The 19,501-nt window shown below is 41.2% G+C and overlaps 1 protein-coding gene across 1 annotated transcript in view; it reads left to right on the top strand.

The window, feature by feature from the left end:
- Nucleotides 1-1,995: 1,995 nt before the first annotated feature.
- The window catches only part of exosc10 (exosome component 10), a 48,895-nt gene continuing 31,389 nt past the window's right edge, over nt 1,996-19,501 (top strand). The window contains exons 1-10 of the mRNA XM_069919032.1: nt 1,996-2,104; nt 5,387-5,523; nt 5,703-5,826; nt 6,534-6,638; nt 7,615-7,774; nt 9,688-9,796; nt 12,368-12,443; nt 12,886-12,996; nt 13,265-13,408; nt 17,642-17,832. Coding sequence (XP_069775133.1) covers nt 2,009-2,104; nt 5,387-5,523; nt 5,703-5,826; nt 6,534-6,638; nt 7,615-7,774; nt 9,688-9,796; nt 12,368-12,443; nt 12,886-12,996; nt 13,265-13,408; nt 17,642-17,832 — 1,253 coding nt within the window. The 5' untranslated portion in view covers nt 1,996-2,008. The remainder of the gene's footprint in view (nt 2,105-5,386; nt 5,524-5,702; nt 5,827-6,533; nt 6,639-7,614; nt 7,775-9,687; nt 9,797-12,367; nt 12,444-12,885; nt 12,997-13,264; nt 13,409-17,641; nt 17,833-19,501) is intronic.

The following is a 19,501-nucleotide window of genomic DNA, read 5'->3' as shown; positions in this document are numbered from 1 at the left end:
TTTTGGGCCTTGAGTAAAATATAGACAGGCGCCTGAACAAAACAATAGGGGAGGGGGGAAGAGCACAGGCCCACAGGTGAGAGGTGATAAAGATGGGGAAAGCACAACAGGAAACAGGGGGAGAAGGGATATCTCAGTGAATGGAGAGGGAAAGGGGTGGGGAGAAGTACAGGGTTGGTAGGTTCATTGGTCACATGGGTGTATTTGGACAGCGTGGGTTTGTGGACCAGAAGGACCTTTTACAGTGCTGTATCTCTAAATTTAAAAAAAGCATAGCCAACTCCTGCAACCACATTATGTACAGTGTTTATACGTACTTCATTTCAACTTTATGTAAATAGTAACTCCGCAGGATATTGATTGTTGGAGATTGAACATCAAGGAGTGATTACTGGGTTTTCTCGTGGATCAAGATCATTTGGTAACCCTCCACCATCAGACTCCTCAACAACAAACTCATTCGGGGTAAAACACGAAAGTCTAGATATTGTGGATAATGCTGGAAAATCTCAACAGGTCGAACAGTGTACTTTATTTTTCTTTCTTTCTTTGGCTTGGCTTCGCGGACGAAGATTTATGGAGGGGGTAAAAAGTCCACGTCAGCTGCAGGCTCGTTTGTGGCTGACAAGTCCGATGCGGGACAGGCAGACACGGTTGCAGGGGAAAATTGGTTGGTTGGGGTTGGGTGTTGGGTTTTTCCTCCTTTGCCTTTTGTCAGTGAGGTGGGCTCTGCGGTCTTCTTCAAAGGAGGTTAAGATAAAGGTAGATACCTTGATGAAGGTATCTCTCAATCCCAAAACCTTAGTTATGTATCTCCATTGCTCCAGCATTGTGTTTTTACTGTACTCAATCAGGGATGCATTAAAGGACTTACTTTTCCTCTTTGATTTTTTTTCCACTCGCCATTTCCCTGGCTCTCGGGGGAAAAAAAATCTCTGGGTTGTATGTAATGTTTACTCTGACAATAAATCTGTAAGTACCCCAGGATCATGGCATTTCAATAAGGACATTCAGGGTTGGCGCCAGAACAAATGTTGGAGGGAGGGCACAGTGCAACGCTCACGTAAACGTGCTCAGCTGATGGTGGGGGGGGGGGGAGATGTTGGTCCTACCCGTCGTCAAACGTTAACGTCCTCCAACGTAGCAGAGAGCGTTGCTTTTATTACGTTAAGCACCGCTAGACACTAGTGACGCTTGAAACATGCTAGTGGTGTGGTCGGGTCTGACAGCGAGTGATAGCCACAACTGTATCGGAGGGTGTGGGGGCAATGCCCGCGGATGGCCCCCGTTTGGCACCGACCCTGAGGACATGGTCCTAGGTTGGTTTTTACATATTTTACATAAAAAATTTATATATGTATGTGTGTGTATTGCATTTGTTTAAATCCAACCTTTTTGAAACACAGTATAACCTAGGACCATGTCCTCCTTTTGGAATGGCCACCCTACCCAAATATCTGCCTGTACAATTGAAACCCGTATTTCATGTTGATATTTATTATTTCTGTCTTGCATTCGTGGTTATTTAAATCGTTGCGATTGAAGTTGGTGCATCTTGTCAGCCTGCGTGGCTGCAGGAAATCTGACAGCTGCATGGGGTACCTGTGCAGACGACACTAAATCTATTGGTCGTTTCTGATTTCCAGCCGCAGTGTTTGCACATGATTTGTTTAAAATTTTCACACGTTCAAATGTTTGTCCAGTCAACCCAGCCCAGCTACGCTGCTCCAAGGGGCTGTCAATCAATCCAGCCCAGCTTCGTTCCTCTGAGGGGCTGTCAATCAATCCAGCCCAGCTTCGTTGCTCCGAGGGGCTGTCAATCAACCCAGCCCAGCTACGCTGCTCCAAGGGGCTGTCAATCAACCCAGCCCAGCTGCGCTGATCCAAGGGGCTGTCAATCATGCCGCCATGCGCTGTCCCCGGGGAGCGCTCGCTCCTCCAACTCTCGCGACTGCTCCAGGTGGCCACACCCCCCTCCAACTCTCGCGAGATGTTGCCAGGTTGCAGTATGGCGGCGGAGAGGGGGTCGGCCGACGTGCCGGATGCACCGGAGGCGAATGGTGGCCCCATCCCTGGCTTCAGCGACGTCGACAACTACGTCAAGGTGGGGGGCGGAGGGAAGGGCTGGGGTGGAGGGAGGGGGGGGTGCAGTGGACCCTGGCCTCGTTTTGGGGAGAGCACCGGAGTGGAGGGATAGGGGGAGCGATAGTGAAGGAGGGGGGAAGGAGTGCAGGAGGTAGTGGGGAGGGGGGAGAGCAGGAGGTAGTGGGGAGGGGGGAGTGTAGGAGGTAGTGGGGAGGGGAGAGTAGGAGGGAGAGGGAGAAGTGCAGGAGGTAGTGGGGAGGGGGAGTGTAGGAGGGAGAGGGAGGAGTGGAGGAGGTAGTGGGGAGGGGAGAGTGCAGAAGGGAGAGGGAGGAGTGGAGAGTGCAGAAGGGAGAGGGAGGAGTGGAGGGAGGAGGTAGTGGGGAGGAGGTGAGGGGGGAGTGTAAGAGGGAGGAGGTAGTGGGGAGGAGGGGAGGGGGGAGTGTAAGAGGGAGGAGGTAGAGGGGAGGGGGGAGTGTAAGAGGGAGGAGGTAGTGGGGAGGGGGGAGTGTAAGAGGGAGGAGGTAGTGGGGAGGAGGGGAGGGGGAGTGTAAGAGGGAGGAGGTAGTGGGGAGGGGGGAGTGTAAGAGGGAGGAGGTAGTGGGGAGGAGTGCACAAGGTAGTGGGGAGGGGAGAGTGTAGGAGGGAGATATTGGAAGAGGGAAGGAGATTGTGGGGGAAATGGAAGGGGGGGATGTGGTGAGGGAAATGGAGGGGAAGCCATGGAGGGATGGGGAGAAGATAGAGATGGAATGGAGGAGAGGAGCAAGGAGGCAAAGAGGAGAATGGAGGCTAAGAGGAGGAGGTGGGGGCAAGGGATTGTGGATGTAGAGAGGGTATGAGAAGGTGGGGTGATGGTAAAAGTCTGTGCACTGATAGCGATGAGTGATTGGCAGGAGAAGGAGATTCAGGATTCAAGAGTCAATTTATTGTCATGTAATAAAACCGTGTAATGTTACACAGAATTGTTGTTGCCTGCTGTAAGGCAGACAGATTTGCCATTGGCAGAAATTTCCTGAAGTGCCTCTTACAGTCAGAGAAAGAGAAGCAAAAGAGAGTCCCTTCAGATTCACCTCCAGTGCTTCACAGCCACACAGAGTCCAATCGAAACCAATGGCAATCTGAGCTCCAGATCTGAACCTTCATTGATCCGGGACCCCTTCAGCTAGTTTTGAACCATTCTCCAGCACTCAGCAGCCTGGCATGCGTCCCCAGACAGCAGACATCTGCACCATAGCCTGCATAGAAACATAGAAGATAGGAGCAGGAGTAGGTCATTCGATCCTTCGAGCCTGCTCCGCCATTCAACGAGATCATGGCTGATCTTAAAGTTCAGTACCCCGTCCCCACCTTCTCTCCGTAACCTTTAATACCTTTATACTGAAGAAATAGATCTAATTCCCTCTTAAATATATTTAATGAACCTGCCTCTACTGCCCTCTGTGGCAATGAATTCCACAGATTCACCACCCTCTGGGTATAGAAATTCCTCCTCATCTCGGTCCTAAATGGTTTGCCTATTATCCTCAAACCATGGCCCCGGGTTCTGGATTTTCCCATCATTGGAAACATCCCATCTGCATCCATTCTGTCCAGTCCTGCCAGAATTTTATATGTCTCTATGAGATCCCCTCTCAATCTTCTAAACTCCAGCGAGTACAACCCCAATTTGCACAATCTTTCCTCATAAGTCATTCCTGCCATTCCAGGTATCAGCCTGGTGAATCGCCTCTGCACTCCTTCCATTGCAAGAACATCCTTAGATAAGGTGACCAAAACTTGGTGTGGTCTCACCAAGGCCCTGTACAGCTGCAATGAGGTATCCTTTTTCCTATACTCAAACCCTCTTGATATGAAGGCTTTTTTAACCGCCTGCTGTATCTGCATGCTCGCCTTCAGAGACTGGTGTACAAGTACCCCTAGGTCTCTCTGCACTTCCCCATCTCTTAATCTATTGCCATTCAAATAGTAATCTGCCCTCCGGTTTGTATTACCAAAGTGGATAACCTCACATTTATCCGCATTGTAGTGCATTTGCCATGTATCTGCCCAGTCCCTCAATGCATGGTTCCTTGCCTCGAGTCACCAGCAGCCTGTGTGGGTCTTTCAGCCTCTGAGCCCCTCACTGGTCTGCTGCCATGATTCCGCGGGTTGTCTCCTCTGCTTCTCCTTCTCAGATGTAGGGGGGTGTGGTCTCCCTGTTCTCTGGTGCCCTGTGTCAGTCCTCCACTTCCCTGGAGTTTGCAACCCTTCGTGACTGCTGCCAATCAGAGGCACGCCATCTTGGGCGCAGACCATGCTGTCGCGAGATTTTAAATAAAACTTCTGTTGGCTCTTTCAAAGCCCGTGCAGAGCTGACGACAGTCAGACTGAGTGGTTGGACCCTGTGGAGAGCTCCTCGCTCATGGTAGGTCTGCACCGGTGGCAGCAGTTCTGGTTGCACTGGATCAGGAGGAGTGGTGGATACAATGTAAGGGAGGTAGTTAGTGATAGAGAAGAGAGGGTGTTAAAGCGTGGGGGTGGGGGTAGATAGGAGAAAGAGATGATGTGTGGTGATAGTCCTTTGGTCACAAAATACCCTGGTCACTACCCTTCCGGTGAACTTTTGCTTTCTAACCTTCCTGTCGTGAGCAACTCCAGGAATCCACGTCAACCACTTCAAGCTCAATACCTCCTTATGACTTTGGTTAAGTTCAGACATAACTTTGTGCCTCTTTAATCAAAATTTATGCTGCTCGTTAAAATGGGTTCCAATGTGGACGGCAATTTTTTCCAAAAGGTTTGCTTCCTGAAAAAAAAATCGGGATTATAATACACAACTTAAAACAGAACACAAAGATAATTTCAGATTTGCTGTATCACGTAGGAAGTTGGAGAAACGTTAAATTAACTTTATTGAATTTAGCAGGTTTAATCGCATAATAATGCTGACAGATGGCATTAATTCAGCTGAATTAAAAATGTTTTGCCACTGATTTTCGTTTGTACTCAGCAGGGAAGAAGTCCAAGTGCGAATTCAGTAAATGAATTTTCAGTGGCATTTCTTGAAGTCGACTTAAATATGGTAGGAAATCACAAAAATAGGTTTTCGTGATCAGCAGCCCAAAATCCATAAAATACACCCAAAAGAGTTCAGGAAACAAAACCTTCATTGTGCAGCGTAATTTTGAACATCACCAAAGTGAACTTGGGGCTGAAACTCCTCCTTTTTTATCTTGCGCCATGTAGGTTAAGAATAAAAAGTCTAATCAGGTGAGGTATTGTTTTATGATTTTCTTCTCTCTCTCTCTCTCTTTCTCTGCAGCATGTTCTGGGGACTGTGGTAGCAGCCACAAAGGCCTCCAACGGACTTCCTCAATTTGGTGAGGAATTTGATTTTTACCGGAGTTTCCCTGGATTTCAGTTATTCTGTGATACACAAGCTGATCGACTCCTGAATTGGTAAGAAATTTTACCACACTTTGTTTCCAACAATTAGGTCTGCATCACACAAAAGAATATATTCTCATTTCTCGAGCCTTCTTTGTTCCTTTCGGAGTTCAGTATCAAATAAGTCATTGCTGTTGATGAATTCATTGCAAAGCCCTGCTATAACAGTTTATTAATTCTAATTTTTGCAGCATGAGTCAGCTTATGCAGTTCCACAGTTGTAGGAGTAACATCAGAGGACACAAAAAAGTGACAGAATTGGAAGACAAATTTGACTTGCTGGTGGATGCAAACGATGTTATCCTGGAACGAGTGGTATGTGTGAGAAGTTACAGAAATGTGACCTAGTATGGAAGCTTTGCAAATTTATTAATGGGCACATTGAAAATTAGTATGAACCATGATGTAATTTAGTCACGACCTTTTCTCAATGTAATTTTGAAAGTCTCCCATTTGTATATTGTTATTTAAAGCCTGATTGATAGAATTCTCTGAACTCATTTTGCACAGCAAGGATTAGAGGACAAATCCTGAGGAGCACTGCCCAATTACATCCCATGTGCACAGTTAGCCTACTAACCACTTGCGTCTTTGGAGTGTGGGAGGAAACCCACGGGGAGAATGTACAAACTCCTTACAGTGTCAGATTTAAATCCACGTTGCTGGTGCTATTTGGGCTGAATTTTGCTGGGGGCACAAAATAGAGGCTGAATGCACTCCTAAATATATGAGCCCTTCCACAACAGTGGAGAAAGCAACAGATTGGTTACTTTTCATCAGAACCACCTTAAATATTGACATTTGTTTCTTCTTTCTTTGGCTTGGCTTCGCGGACGAAGATTTATGGAGGGGGTAAAAAGTTTCTACACTGAAAGTAACTAGCTTGATAATTTCCAATATTTAATGCTTGTGATATATTCATAATAAAGCCAGTGTGTTTTAAAAACTAAAAAAAAATGGCATAGATGCAGTAAGATGTGTTATTTTTCTTAATTCCTGACTCGCTGCATTTGTTTGTTCAGGGAATTTTGCTGGATGAAGCTTCTGGTGTGAACAAGAATCAGCAACCAATTCTTCCAGCTGGACTTCGGCCTCCTCAAACCATTATTTCAAGCTGGAATCGAAGGGTGAGCGGTTGATTTCCATGATTCTGTTCTGTAGAAAGTCTAAAATTGCAAAACAACCCCGGTTATCCGATATCAGATTCTCTGAAATCCTCATTTATCTGAATTTTTTTTTTTAATTTTGGATAAACGAGGATATCTGAAATAAATCAAAAATTTTCATGTAAGCAAGCCGAACTGACCTCACAGGTTGGAAAAAAAAAATTTGCCCGACATGAAATTAGAACAACAATTATCCTTGTTTCGGATAGCTCTCTCTCCTCTCTCTTTCCTTACCTTCCCCGAGTGACCTTTTTCTCCCTCTCAAACTGTGTGCCACTGCCTCCCAGCTGAAAGCGGTCGGAAGAATCCCTTATCCTGGTGTCAGCGAGGAGAGCGGCCTCCCGGCACCAGTGGGGACCTGCTGAGTGTTTTCTGAATTTGCTGTGTTTATTTCAGATTTCCAGCATTTGCTGTCTTTTTTATAGAGAGTTGTGGAGTGATGCAGCACAAAAGCACCATGTCAAGTTCCCCATCCATGCTTACCCCAGTTAGCCTGTGTTGCCTTAGCTGTTTGAGCTGCTTCTTAAATGTGACAGTACTTTTCTCCATCAGCTTCTCAGAAAGGGTGTCCCAGGTTACATTCATGTTCTGGGTGGAAAATAATTCTTTGGGTCCTCTCTCAACCTTTTACCCTATTAAACCAGTAGCTCCTGATATTAGACGTCTGTGCCATGAGGAGAAGTTTCCTACTATCTATCCCAAAATGACTCCTAATTTTCTCTACCTCTATATGCTTCCTTCGCTCAAAGTAAAACAAAACCCTGGCCTATCCGGTCTCTCCCCTCAGAAATGAAAGATTTCACCCCAGAAAACGTCCTGGTGAATCTCTTCTACACGCTCTTCAGTCCCTTTTTGACTTTTGCCTGTTTTAAATACACACTCGTTTATGTTAAATGATTTCCATATCTTATCACTGATTTTTTTTTTCCCCCAAAAGACAGAAACCAAGAAGTCAAGATCAGAAACGTTCCGCTTGTTTCATGCCAAGAACATCCCACGCCCTCAAATAAAGTTCAGGGAAAAAATAGACAACTCCAATACTCCCTTTGTGCCAAAACTGTTTATCAAGCCCAATGCCCTGAAACCACTTCCAGAAGGTATGAAGTAGTAAACTACTGATGTTTGAACAAATTGAATCAAAATTTATTGTCAAAAAAATATCAAAGCTTGCTATAAATTACATTTTAAAAAATTAGTGCAAGAGAAGAGAAAGCGATTTGGGATCTGTGGCTTATGGTACATTCAAAACATTTGAAGGGAAAGGGAAGGAAACTGTTTTTGTACTGTTGGGTGTTCGTCCTCAGACCACAATTGCTGCTGCAATACAAAGAGGGCATGGTCTGGGTGGTGAAAGTCCTTGGTCACAGAGGCTTCTTCCATCTTGTAGATGTCTTGAGTGGAGTGAAGACCGATGCCCACTCACAACTTTCTGTAGCCTTGTTCTGCGCATTGGCACCTCCATTCCAGACAGTAATGCAACCAATCAGAATGCACTCCACGGTACACCTGTAGACATATCAAATCTCCACAAACTCCTCACGAAATGTAGCCTCTGGTGAGCCTTCTTTGTGATCGCATCAACATGGAGGCCCCATTTTTAAGCTGGAAACTTCTTTTAAGTCATTGTTTAATGACAAAAGAAGTTTGAGTCATTAGTAGTCAGTTAACATGCACAATGGGTTAGCAGTTATTCAGATTTATTTCAGGTCATTAAAACCAAAATCAAGGGAAGATTTTAATAAAACACAAGCAGAATATGACTTGTGAAAGGTCATTTCCACTGATGTGAACAAGGACTAGGTATTGATGTGGGGGCGGCACAGTTGGCCTAGCAGTTAGTGCAACGTCATTACAACGCCAGTGATTGAGATCGGGGTTCAAGTTCTGTCTGTAAGGTGTTGTGCATTACCCTGTGTTTGTGTGGGTCTTTCCCAGGGGCTTCAGTTTCCTCCCACTGTTCGAAACATACCGGGAGTTGTAGGTTAATTGGGTGGCACAAGCTCGTGGGACAAAATGGCCTGTTACCGTGCTGATGTATACCTACATTTTTTTTTAAATTAGAATTTCTACTTAATCTGACTGACATTGTAATGTAGCCCTCTTTCGCTTGTTCTATTTCTGTATCATTCTTTCTGTGTAGTGACTGGTCCTCCTTTGCCTCATGTTGGCTCATTTTAAGCCTATGCTGCTCCAACAGTCAGCAACATTCTCAATAAGCACAACCTTGTTATGCAGATAATTCTGGTTTAAAACACCAAAGTCTGCAGATCGTGTGATTGTGGTGAAAACCTAGAAATGCTGGAGGAACTCGGCAGGACTCGCAGGTCCATAGACTGTTCCTTCTGCATTTATTTCTGTGATTTTGCATTATTGATTATTGATATTGCTTTATTGAGAGGTTGAAAGTAAAATAAGATATTCGGGAAAATAATTTAGGAGATGTTTAGGAGCAAGAGATGAACATTTCTATTTTAAAAGTTAGAGATAAAGCACATTTATATGTCCTTCTGACCCACGAGCCTGCACTGCCCAAATACACTCAGGTGATCTATTGACTTACTTAACCCTATATGTCTTAGGAACCTGGGAGGAACTTGGAACACCCCGGGGGAGGAGGGAGTTTTAGCCGAATTTTTACTTTCCATACCTATAATTCCTTTCTTCTTGGTCCATAAGGAATTGAAGTTTCTAATTGGTTCATTTATTGGACATCCCAAATAGTCTATGTTTGCATCTTGTTAACTGTTTAGTGTCAGCTTTACTTCCAGCTACCCCCTACCACATTATCGACGGGCTCCAGACCAGTATGGTGGTTTGGTTTCTTATGGTGATGTCTGCAGAGATGCTCCCTAACGTCGGAGCTTTCACAGGCATAAAATCAAGGTCACTTTGTCAGTCATCTTAGCGAAACGAAAGTCGCTCTGTAGAATTGTCAACTTGAAGCACTAAAACATGATGCATTGCTGAGGCGTGTCCGCGAAAATACAGTGACAAGCTTCTGGGTTTGCAGTGCTTTCAAACAGGAAGAGTCGACTGGAAAGGCCGGATGATCTTGATGTGCCTGCAGCTCTGGCTGACTTCATCCATCAGCAGAAGACACAGCAAAATGAACAGAGCATGTGAGTGCAATTTCTCAAAACTTTCGTAAAGTTTCTTTTAAAGTTGATTATTTTGGGAAATAGTTAAAGATAATAGCATAGTTAAAAATGCTAAAGTATTGTACAGAAAAGAGACCCTATGCAGGAATAGAAATTAAAATCTTTGGCTCCACTGACTCTTTTTTTAACTTTATTTATTCGTTCAAAAAAAACAAATAATATATGACATATACAGCAATTAAACATGAACGTAAACATTTTTATATATATATATATAAAAAAAGAGAAAAGATTCCCCCCCCACCCCCTTCAGCCAACTCTCCTGAGGAGAGCCAGAAAAAAAAATATTAAAAATAAAGTTAAATATACATATTAGCCTCCATTGACTGAAATCCTCCAGCAGTTTATTAAAAGCTTCAAACTGCATTCACTAATGTACATGAAAAATAGACTAAATGCCCTAACCAGTCAGCAAATGTATCAAGTTTTCTGGTTTGCTCTTTTTTTTTTAAAGACTTTATTTAAAATTTTATAACATGAATACAATAAAAAATTACATTTAAATAAAAATAGAAAAAAAGAATTTAAAAAGGTATGATTACAATATTACATCAGAAAACTACACAAAATAACCCCCCCGTTAATTGTAACACAATATTAATAGTCTAACTTAAAATTAGTCCAACCCTCCCCCCAAAATAAAGAGTGAAGAGTTAATAAAATTGACAATATTATATATGAAAAAAATACCCACTTACAAAAAAAAGAGATAAAAACTTACAAAAAAAAGAGATAAAACTTAACCTAAAACAATTCTATCAACAACAACAAAAAATTGTCAATACTAAAATATCACACTTAAACATATATTTAAATCAAACTTAAATGCATATAATTAGCAAACGGAGTCCACTTTAACTTATAAAAAGACATCTTATCCTGAATTGAAAAAGATATCCTTTCCATAGTCAAACAAAATTTCATTTCCAAATACCACTTATCTAAAGTTAGTATATTTCTATCTTTCCAAGTAAGTGCTATACATTTCTTAGCCACAACTAAAGCTAAATAAATAAATGAAATCTGATAATCCTCTAAACCTAAATCGATTAATGATTGCATGTTCCCTAATAAAAATATATCGGGATCTAATACAAGATGGATATTATATAAACTGTTAAAAACAGATTGAATACCTTTCCAAAACTGTTGCAATCGATCACAAAGCCAAACAGTATGCAAAAAAGTATTGGCCGTCTGATCACATCGAAAACAAGAATCCAACTTACTAAAACCAAATTTTTTTAATTTCTCCAGCATTAAATATAGCTGATGAATAAAATTATAATTAATCATCGCTAGTCTAGCATTAATTAATTTCCGAATACTATTCTGACAAATTTCCATCCAAGCTTCTTCAGCTATTTTATGTCCTAAATCTTTTTCCCATTTCAACTTATCTTTATCCCAGTCTTTTTTTGCTATCAATTTCTTGTAAAATACAATACAAATCAGATATATATCCCTTTTTTGGTATTGAAAGTACATATTCTTCAAAACTAGATTCAGGCAATAAAATCATATGTCGACCACATAACTGTTTTACAAAAGATCTTAATTGATAATATACAAATATAGAATTTGCACTAATATCATATTTCCTTTGTAATTTGTCAAAGGAACAAAAACAACCCTCAGAAAAACAATCAGATAATTTTTTTATTCCCTTCTTTTCCCATTGTTTCAAAGTGGCATTAGAGACCGTAAAAGGAACAAGTTGATTATTATATAATGGCAATCTTCCAGAATATATATTTTTAAGTCCCAATTTTTTAAGTTTACTTGTCCATAAATTCAATAAATGTTTCAATATTGGCACATCATAAGTTCGTAATAAATTTTTATTCCATCGAAACAAAAACTCATGAGGAAATTTTTCTAAAATAACCGCCATTTCTATCTTTACCCAACTAGGTGGGTTGTCCATATTCATTAATGCACTAAGAAATTTGAATTGAGCTGCTTCATAATAATGCTGAAAATTCAGTAATCTTAAACCTCCGAATTGAAAATCCCACATCAATTTTCTCATTGCTACTCTCGGAAATTTTCCCTTCCATAAGAATTCTCTAATCGCTTTATATAAATCCTTAAAAAAACATTTTTTTTAAATAAGGAATTGATTGAAACAAATATTGTATTCTAGGAAAAATATTCATTTTTGTGGTATTAATCCTCCCTAGTAAACCCAAAGGTAGATCCCTCCACCTAATCAAATCTAATTTAATCCTTTTTATTAAAGGAAAATAATTAATTGAATATAATTCTTGAAATTCCGTATTAACATTAATTCCTAAATATTTAATTTGTGTAGTGCACTTCAAATTTGGAATATTTTTATATACTGAATAATCACCTTTACAAATTGGTAAAATTTCACTTTTAACCCAATTTACTTTGTAACCAGATAATTGGCCATAAATTTCTAAACATTCTTGAATTGCAGGTAAAGAAATATCCGGATCCACCAAATATAATTGGTTTGCTCATTGATTCTCAGTTAATCGCTCTGTTTTCCTCCTTCCTTTTCAGGAGTTCACATCCTTATGAGTATGAGCTAAATCACTTGGAACCGGCAAAGTCATTACTTGCCAAAGTGGAGCCACAGGTCCGTGACGGGAACTTGGGGGAAGCTGGGTGGCAAATGCATGTGGCGTCATGTACTTTTGAAGAGCTCGAATAGGGGGATGCCACAGAATTGGCAAGGGGCCTGAGGATCCTTTTGCAGAAGGAGGGGGAATTATTCAGAAGAGTTGCCAAGGGTGACAGACAGATGTCTGGAGCTCCTCCGAAGTGGGTTCATTCAATTGTGAACGAGAATTTTTAGAAAAGCAGATGGAATATAGAAAAGAAAATTTGAACAGCGTGTGGTTGCTTTTTATACTTGTCATAATCTGAATTCGATGCAAGTAAGCATAAGGTGGATCTCCTTTAGAAATTGGGAAGAATATATATGACTACATAAAAGATTCCTGAGAAGTAAGTGAGTCAGTAGAAATTCTGAATGATGGGCTTATTAATTTGAGAAATGGCTCTTTTCTCCTCTGTAGATGTATAAACCTTTGTCGGAGACCAACTTTAAGCTGATCACAACCTTCGATGAACTGGTGGCATTGAATGAAAAGCTTGGGAAGTGCAAAGAGATTGCTGTGGATTTAGAGGTAAACCAATCAAGCTGATGAATGTTATTTTTTAAATTATAAATTATTCAGGACATTATGCCTGCTATTGGTTATTTTTAACATCCGAAGTAAAGTTTGGCATGGTCTGAGTTTCCTTGGGCAATGAAAGATTTGTGTGTCCAAATTTAAGTTTACTTAGTCTGATGCGCAGTGTATCCCTTTAAACAATTGTAAAACCTTGTGTGGGGTCATACCATTCACCTTTGTCCTTATGTGACATGAAATATGGATAATGTTTTTCCACCAGCACCATTCATACAGGAGTTTCCTGGGAATAACCTGCTTAATGCAGATATCAACAAGAGAAGAAGATTTTGTCCTCGATACACTCGAACTACGCAGTGAAATGTACATTCTCAATGAAGTCTTCACTGATCCTGCCATTGTTAAGGTAAGATCAAATGATTCTGCTTCATTGTCATCTGGCAGTGTACCATTCTCCTTTCACCCTGACGGCATCATTCAACCTCTGACTCCTGTCTTGAGTCTCTTTGGTTTGCTTGCTTTCATCTTGACCAATTAGCCTCCAGAAAATAAACATCAGAGATTATGATGGACAACTCCAAACTGAACACAAAAGATAATTTCAGATTTGCTGTATCACTTGGGAAGTTGAAGAAACGTTAAATTAACTCCTTTTGAATTTTGCATGGCACATTATGTTGGTTCCACTGACCTAAAAATGTTTGGTCACTGATTTTCACTTGTACTCAGCACCTGATGCTCTCATGTCAGCAATAGTTGTCCTGATACTGCTTTTCCATGGTCGCAGTATCCTGGTGAAACCTTTCACCGTGTTCTTCACTGACGTCACCAAGATCAGCAGGAAAGTAGTCCAAGTGCGAAGGCAGAAAATGAATTTTCAATGGCATGGTACTGAATGCTTGAATGACAGGAAATCGCAAAAGCAGTACATGTAGGAAAATTTTCAGGGTGATTTTTTTTTGTGATCAGCAGCCAAAAATTCATAAAATGCACCCAAAAGTGTTCTGGAAGCAAGATCTTTGTTGTCCAGTATTATGTTTATAACTTAGCTTTGTCACATCTTTGATCCTCATTGACTTTTCTCCTGCTGTTTCCTTCTTGATGTCTCCTGCATCCTCTGCAGGAACTTTGGAATACAGGTACACGATCCTTTATCTGGAACCCTTGGGGGACAGTGTGTTCTGAACTTCCAATTTTTCTGGATTTTGGAAAGCTAGATTTAAGCCCACCCGAATTGTGCTGCCGGTCTCTCCCCCCCCCCACCCCTTGCCCGCCCGAGTCACACTGCCGTTCTCCCTCCCCTCATCGCCCGGGTCGTGCTGCCGATCTCTCCTCCCCCTCGCCCGCCTGAGTCGTGCTGCCAGTCTCCTCTCACCCTTGCCCCCGCCCCCCCCCCCCCCCCCGACTCACGCTGATGTCTCTCTCCCTACTTGCCGGATTTTGGATATCCGGATAAAGGATAGCGTACCTGTACTGCATTTAATTCCATTCTCTCGCCTCCCTGTTCAGCATGAAACAGCATTCTCAGGTCCTTGGTGCAAAAACATGTCAATACACATCCAGGCATAATGCACATACAGACAAACGATACATATATACAAACATAAATAAATATTGTTTAATCAAAAGTAGAATCTCGAAAGGCTTGTATGAGCAGTTCATTCAGTTGTTTACCAGTCTTACTGCCTGTGGAAAGAAGCCGTTTCTCAGGCGGGTGGTTCTGCATCACTTTCCCGTCAGGAGTAGCTGTGTGCGGGTAGTTTTCCGAACTTTTCCTTCCTTCACTCTGCCCTCTAGTTTGAGGCTCCCCGTATCTTGTTCTCGCTCATATTCATTAACTTACCCAATTCTCCTACCACCTATCTACACGGCACAATAATTTACAGTATACCTAGATAAAGGGCCCAGGCCTGAAATGTTGGTATGTATCTTTGCCATAAGAATGCTGTGTGACTTTTTGATTTTCTTCACCGCTTTACAGTAGCCAGTTTATTGTCACGAACCTGTGGGTAATGAAATCTTTTATTTTGCGTAGCACTATTGTGCAGGACAAGGTGGAAAAATTACTAGAAATTATATTTTTTTTGGTAAATACAAGATTTAAGAAAAAGAGAAAAAGTGAGGTATTGTCCATAGGTTCATTGTTCAGGAATCTGTTGGCGGAGGGGTAGAAGCAGTTTGAGTGTGCCTATCAGCCAATGCTCTTTTTAATAATGAGTTTATTGTCATACACAAATATGCTCAAAATTCTTGCTGCCCCCGAATGGGTACATGGTATAAATAAATCTCCAATGGTGTATATTAAATTGAGATAGATAATATTCACAGTGCAAGAAAACAAGAGAATTTCTTTTGCTAAGTGTAGACGGGTAATGATAATGATGAGTTTGTCATGTATATTGTGCATATGCACCAAAATTTATCCTGCAGCTGGACAGGCTTTTTGTTGGGGGAGGGAATGAATAAAAACAACTTAATTGAGTTAAATGTTACTCTCTTTAACAGCCTCTGTAATTCAATATAATTTCTCAATTGTACTAAATTGGCACTTTACATAATTAACCTAATTATGTAACCTGTACTGCATTACTTGGATTAGGTAGCTGCTTCAAGACTATTTTGATACAAAGTCAGAGTTCCACAGCATGGAAACAGGCTCTTTGACCCAACCTTTTCCAGCCCCTATCCTTCTAAACATTTCCTATCCATGTACCTTTTAAATTCCTTTTGAATTATCCATGATACTACTTTATTTGGCAGCTCCTAATAAATTCCTACCACCCTTTGCGTGAAGAAGATGCCCCCTCAGGTCCCTTTTAAATCTTTCCCTTCTCACCTTGCATCTGTGCCTCTAATTTTAGATTTCCCCACTGATGGAAAAAAAAAGTTCTGATTATTAAACTTGCCAATGCCTCTATAGGGCACAGTCCTAAGTATCCAATGTTCAAGGGAGGAAAGTCCCAGCCTAACTAACCTCTCCATAGACTTCAAGCTTACTAGTCTTGGTGGTATTCTTGACTCTTTTCTGCTCCCTTTCCAATTTAATATCTTTCTAACAACTGGGTGACCAATACTCCAAGTGTGGTCAATGCAATGTCTTGCTCAGTTAAAAAATGACATCCTGTTCCCATACTCAGTGTCCTGACCAATGAAGACGACAAGTCAAGTACCATCTTCTGCACCCTGTTGACCTGCATTACCGCTTTCAAGGAACTAGGTGGCTGTACCCCCAAGTTTCTTTGTTCTACAGCACTTCCCAGGCCCCTACCATTCACTTTGCAAGTCCTGCTCTGGTTTAGTAAAAACACACTGCTGGAGAAACTCAGCGGGTCAAACAGTGTCCTTTATATAGCAAAGGTAAAAATACATAACTGGCATTTCATGCTTGAGCCCTATTGTTTTACTTTTATGTTTTACTCCATCTCTGGTTTAACTTACTTGTTCAAAGTAAATTTCATCCTTTGTTCTTAGCCCCATTTTAATCCTAGATAACCTTCACTGTCCACTATACCTCCAATTTTGGTGTCATCCACAAACTTACTCGCCATGACAACTACATTGTTATCCAAGTCGTTAATATAGGTGACGAGCAGCTGTGGGTCCAGCACTGACTCCTGCAGTACGCCACAGGTCTTCAATCCAAGTAACAACCCTCCACTACTGCCCTCTGTCTCTTGCCATCAAGCCAATTCTGAATCCATTTGACCAGCTCACCCGGATCCCATGTGATCTGACCTTCCAGACGAGCCCACCGTTCCTTGTCAAAACTATTGAAGTCTATGAAGGGCATTGACCTCCTGTCCATGAGAGATGCTACATCACGAAGGCAGCTAACATCATCAGGGATCAATTCACGTCGGTCACAGCTTCTTCTCATTGCAACCTTTAGGCAAAAGGTACAGAAGCCTGAAGTTCAGAACCTCTAGATTAAGGAACAGTTTGTTTTTTTTCCCCAGCAGCTATCAGGCTCTTAAACTTCCCCCTACTACCCTCAACATAAACCAACAAAATCTTTGTCTGCACTAGGTGCAACTGTAAATATTTATCCTTTTTATATTTATTATCTCTTCTTCTGTGTTAATTTGTTATACTATTTTAATTGGTGTATCTTGCATACCAGAGGCTGCATCAAGTATGAATTTAATAGGCATCTGTACAGTAATTTTCTTCTTTCTTTACTTTCCCTCCGAAGTGAACTCCTATGTCCTCTGTACTGCTGAAGGGATTCTCCTGACATCCATCCTGTTCTCCTATGTGCAAGTGGAATGGCTCACTGAGGGGAGGGGACGCCATTGAGAACACTATCTGATGGAGCTCCAAAATAACCAGAGCAGGTTCCAGATACTTTTTTCAAGGCTGATATCCCATTTACATCATTGAAGCTTGATTTTTTTAATGTAACAATTCATAAAGCAGGCAGGGAAGTCAAATTCAATAGAATTTCACAGGAAAAAGTTGAATGTAGGTTCCAAACCAAAAAAGGAGAATGCAAGAAATTCTCAGCAGTCAGGTAGAATCTCTGTATCGAGAAAAATTCTTCAGTTGAATGGCCCTTTTGTGAAACGAAGCATATTGTCTTCATATTTTGCACACCAAAGTTTCCCATCCAGAGTACTTTGAAGCTCATTTCTCTGTGTAGGTTTTCCATGGTGCAGATTCGGATATCGAATGGTTACAGAGAGATTTTGGCCTCTATGTTGTCAACATGTTTGATACCCACCAAGCTGCCTGCGCTCTCACTCTGGGTCGACATTCCCTCGATTTCCTGTTGAAACATTACTGTGATGTACACACCAATAAACAATACCAGCTAGCTGACTGGAGATTACGGTAAGAGATCATACAGATTTTACAAGCCAAATCCTGACTGATGAGATTGATTTTTGAACCATTCAAAGTTGTTGTCTTCATTCTTCACTAAATTTTCTCATGTGTATACTTTTAAAACTATACCGTACATTTTAATGAAATCTATGATCAGTAATTCACAATTCTTGGGGCAAGGTCCTCCATTGTTTTGAAAGCATCCTTTGTACTGCAGTTCTCAGAATAACCTTAAAGAATGCAAGGGGCATCATGGCAAATCATTTAATTGGGAACAAGACGTTCATTGATACTGTTAATGTGGCTTTTATGGTTGTGAAGTTCCTAGAACAAATGGGGCGAGGAGTAAGGGAATCATTCCCACAAAGAAATGAGTGGAGGCTATATCTGGACCCCTCTGAATGCCAAGTGTGGGTTTAAGTTCAAGCAAAATTAGAAAACTTTGGCAAATACTAAGCTCAAACAAACTGGAAACCTGAAGGACTATTAGAAGTACTCATACAGGTTTTCTGTTCTATTAAAAATGTAGGAGTAAAATTAACAGGGAAATTATTTGGTAATAATTTAGATCTAAATGTAATACATAATTGGGCTATATGTGATTGACAACAAAAAGGAAAGAATTAGATCAGGTGGGAAAGATGTACATGGTTTGGTCAGTTGGTCATAAAGCATTTATGCAGTGTTTTTGTGAAGGATCAGTGAAGCACAGAAATTAGTGGTGTGAAAGAACAAAGGAACTTTGCAGACTATTTCCACAGATTGCTAAAGTAGCATGAATGGTCAATGTGGTCTTTGAAAAGGAATATGCGGTGCTTTCCCTTTAACTTAAGGGAATTGGACCAGAGCATACAGGCAAGATCTTCAGGATAGATCTGATTCCACTGGAGAAGTTGGAAAGATTTTTGTGGATGTTGTGAGGATTGGAAAATTATAAAAAAAAAGGTTGTACAAGTTGTGTTGTTTTCATTTGAACAGAGGCTAAAGAGAGGCTTCATTGAGATTTATAAAGTGATTGGGCTTGGGTATAGTAAATAACTAGGACCTCTTTCTCTTAACAAAAGAGTTGAAAACCAAGAAGTTGAGATAGAAAGGGAGTTAAGGAATTGATAATTCACCCAGTAGGGAAAAGAAGGGGAAAAGGATAAGAAAAAGAGAGGGGGGGGGGGGGCCTTTATCACATTCAAAAGTTTGGGCAGCATGGTTGATGTAGCTGATGGTGCAACGCGACTATAGTGCCAGCGACCCAGGTTCAAATCCAACGCTTTCTGTAATCAATTTGTATATTCTCCATGTGGCTGCATGGGTTTCCTCTGGAAACCCACCCTTCAAAAACCTACGAGGATTGAAGGTTAATTGGTGTATTCGGGGGGGGGGGGGAATGGGCTTGTGGGAGGGAAGGGCCTGATACTGTGCTATATGCCTAAAACAAATTGAATATCTTCTTGAAGTGCCTGAACTTGCTGGAGGTGTAATTATTTTGGAAGTCTCTTTCTTTCCTTCTGGAGGCTTAGCGTCTGAAAATATTCTGAAACTTCAGAGTTGCAAAATGAATTAAATAAATACAAGAGATTCAGCAGTAATTAAGCAATGATCTTGAAAGATTCACAGTTGAGCAAAATTAACTTCTTAATCGGGTATTGGTCAGAGTTTAGACTGATTATTTTCATTACCA

This window comes from Narcine bancroftii, chromosome 2 (assembly GCF_036971445.1).
Source record: "Narcine bancroftii isolate sNarBan1 chromosome 2, sNarBan1.hap1, whole genome shotgun sequence".
Classification (NCBI taxonomy): Eukaryota; Metazoa; Chordata; class Chondrichthyes; order Torpediniformes; family Narcinidae; genus Narcine; species Narcine bancroftii.
The sequence above is the reverse complement of the archived record's forward strand: the minus strand, read 5'-3'. Positions and strand labels throughout refer to the sequence as shown.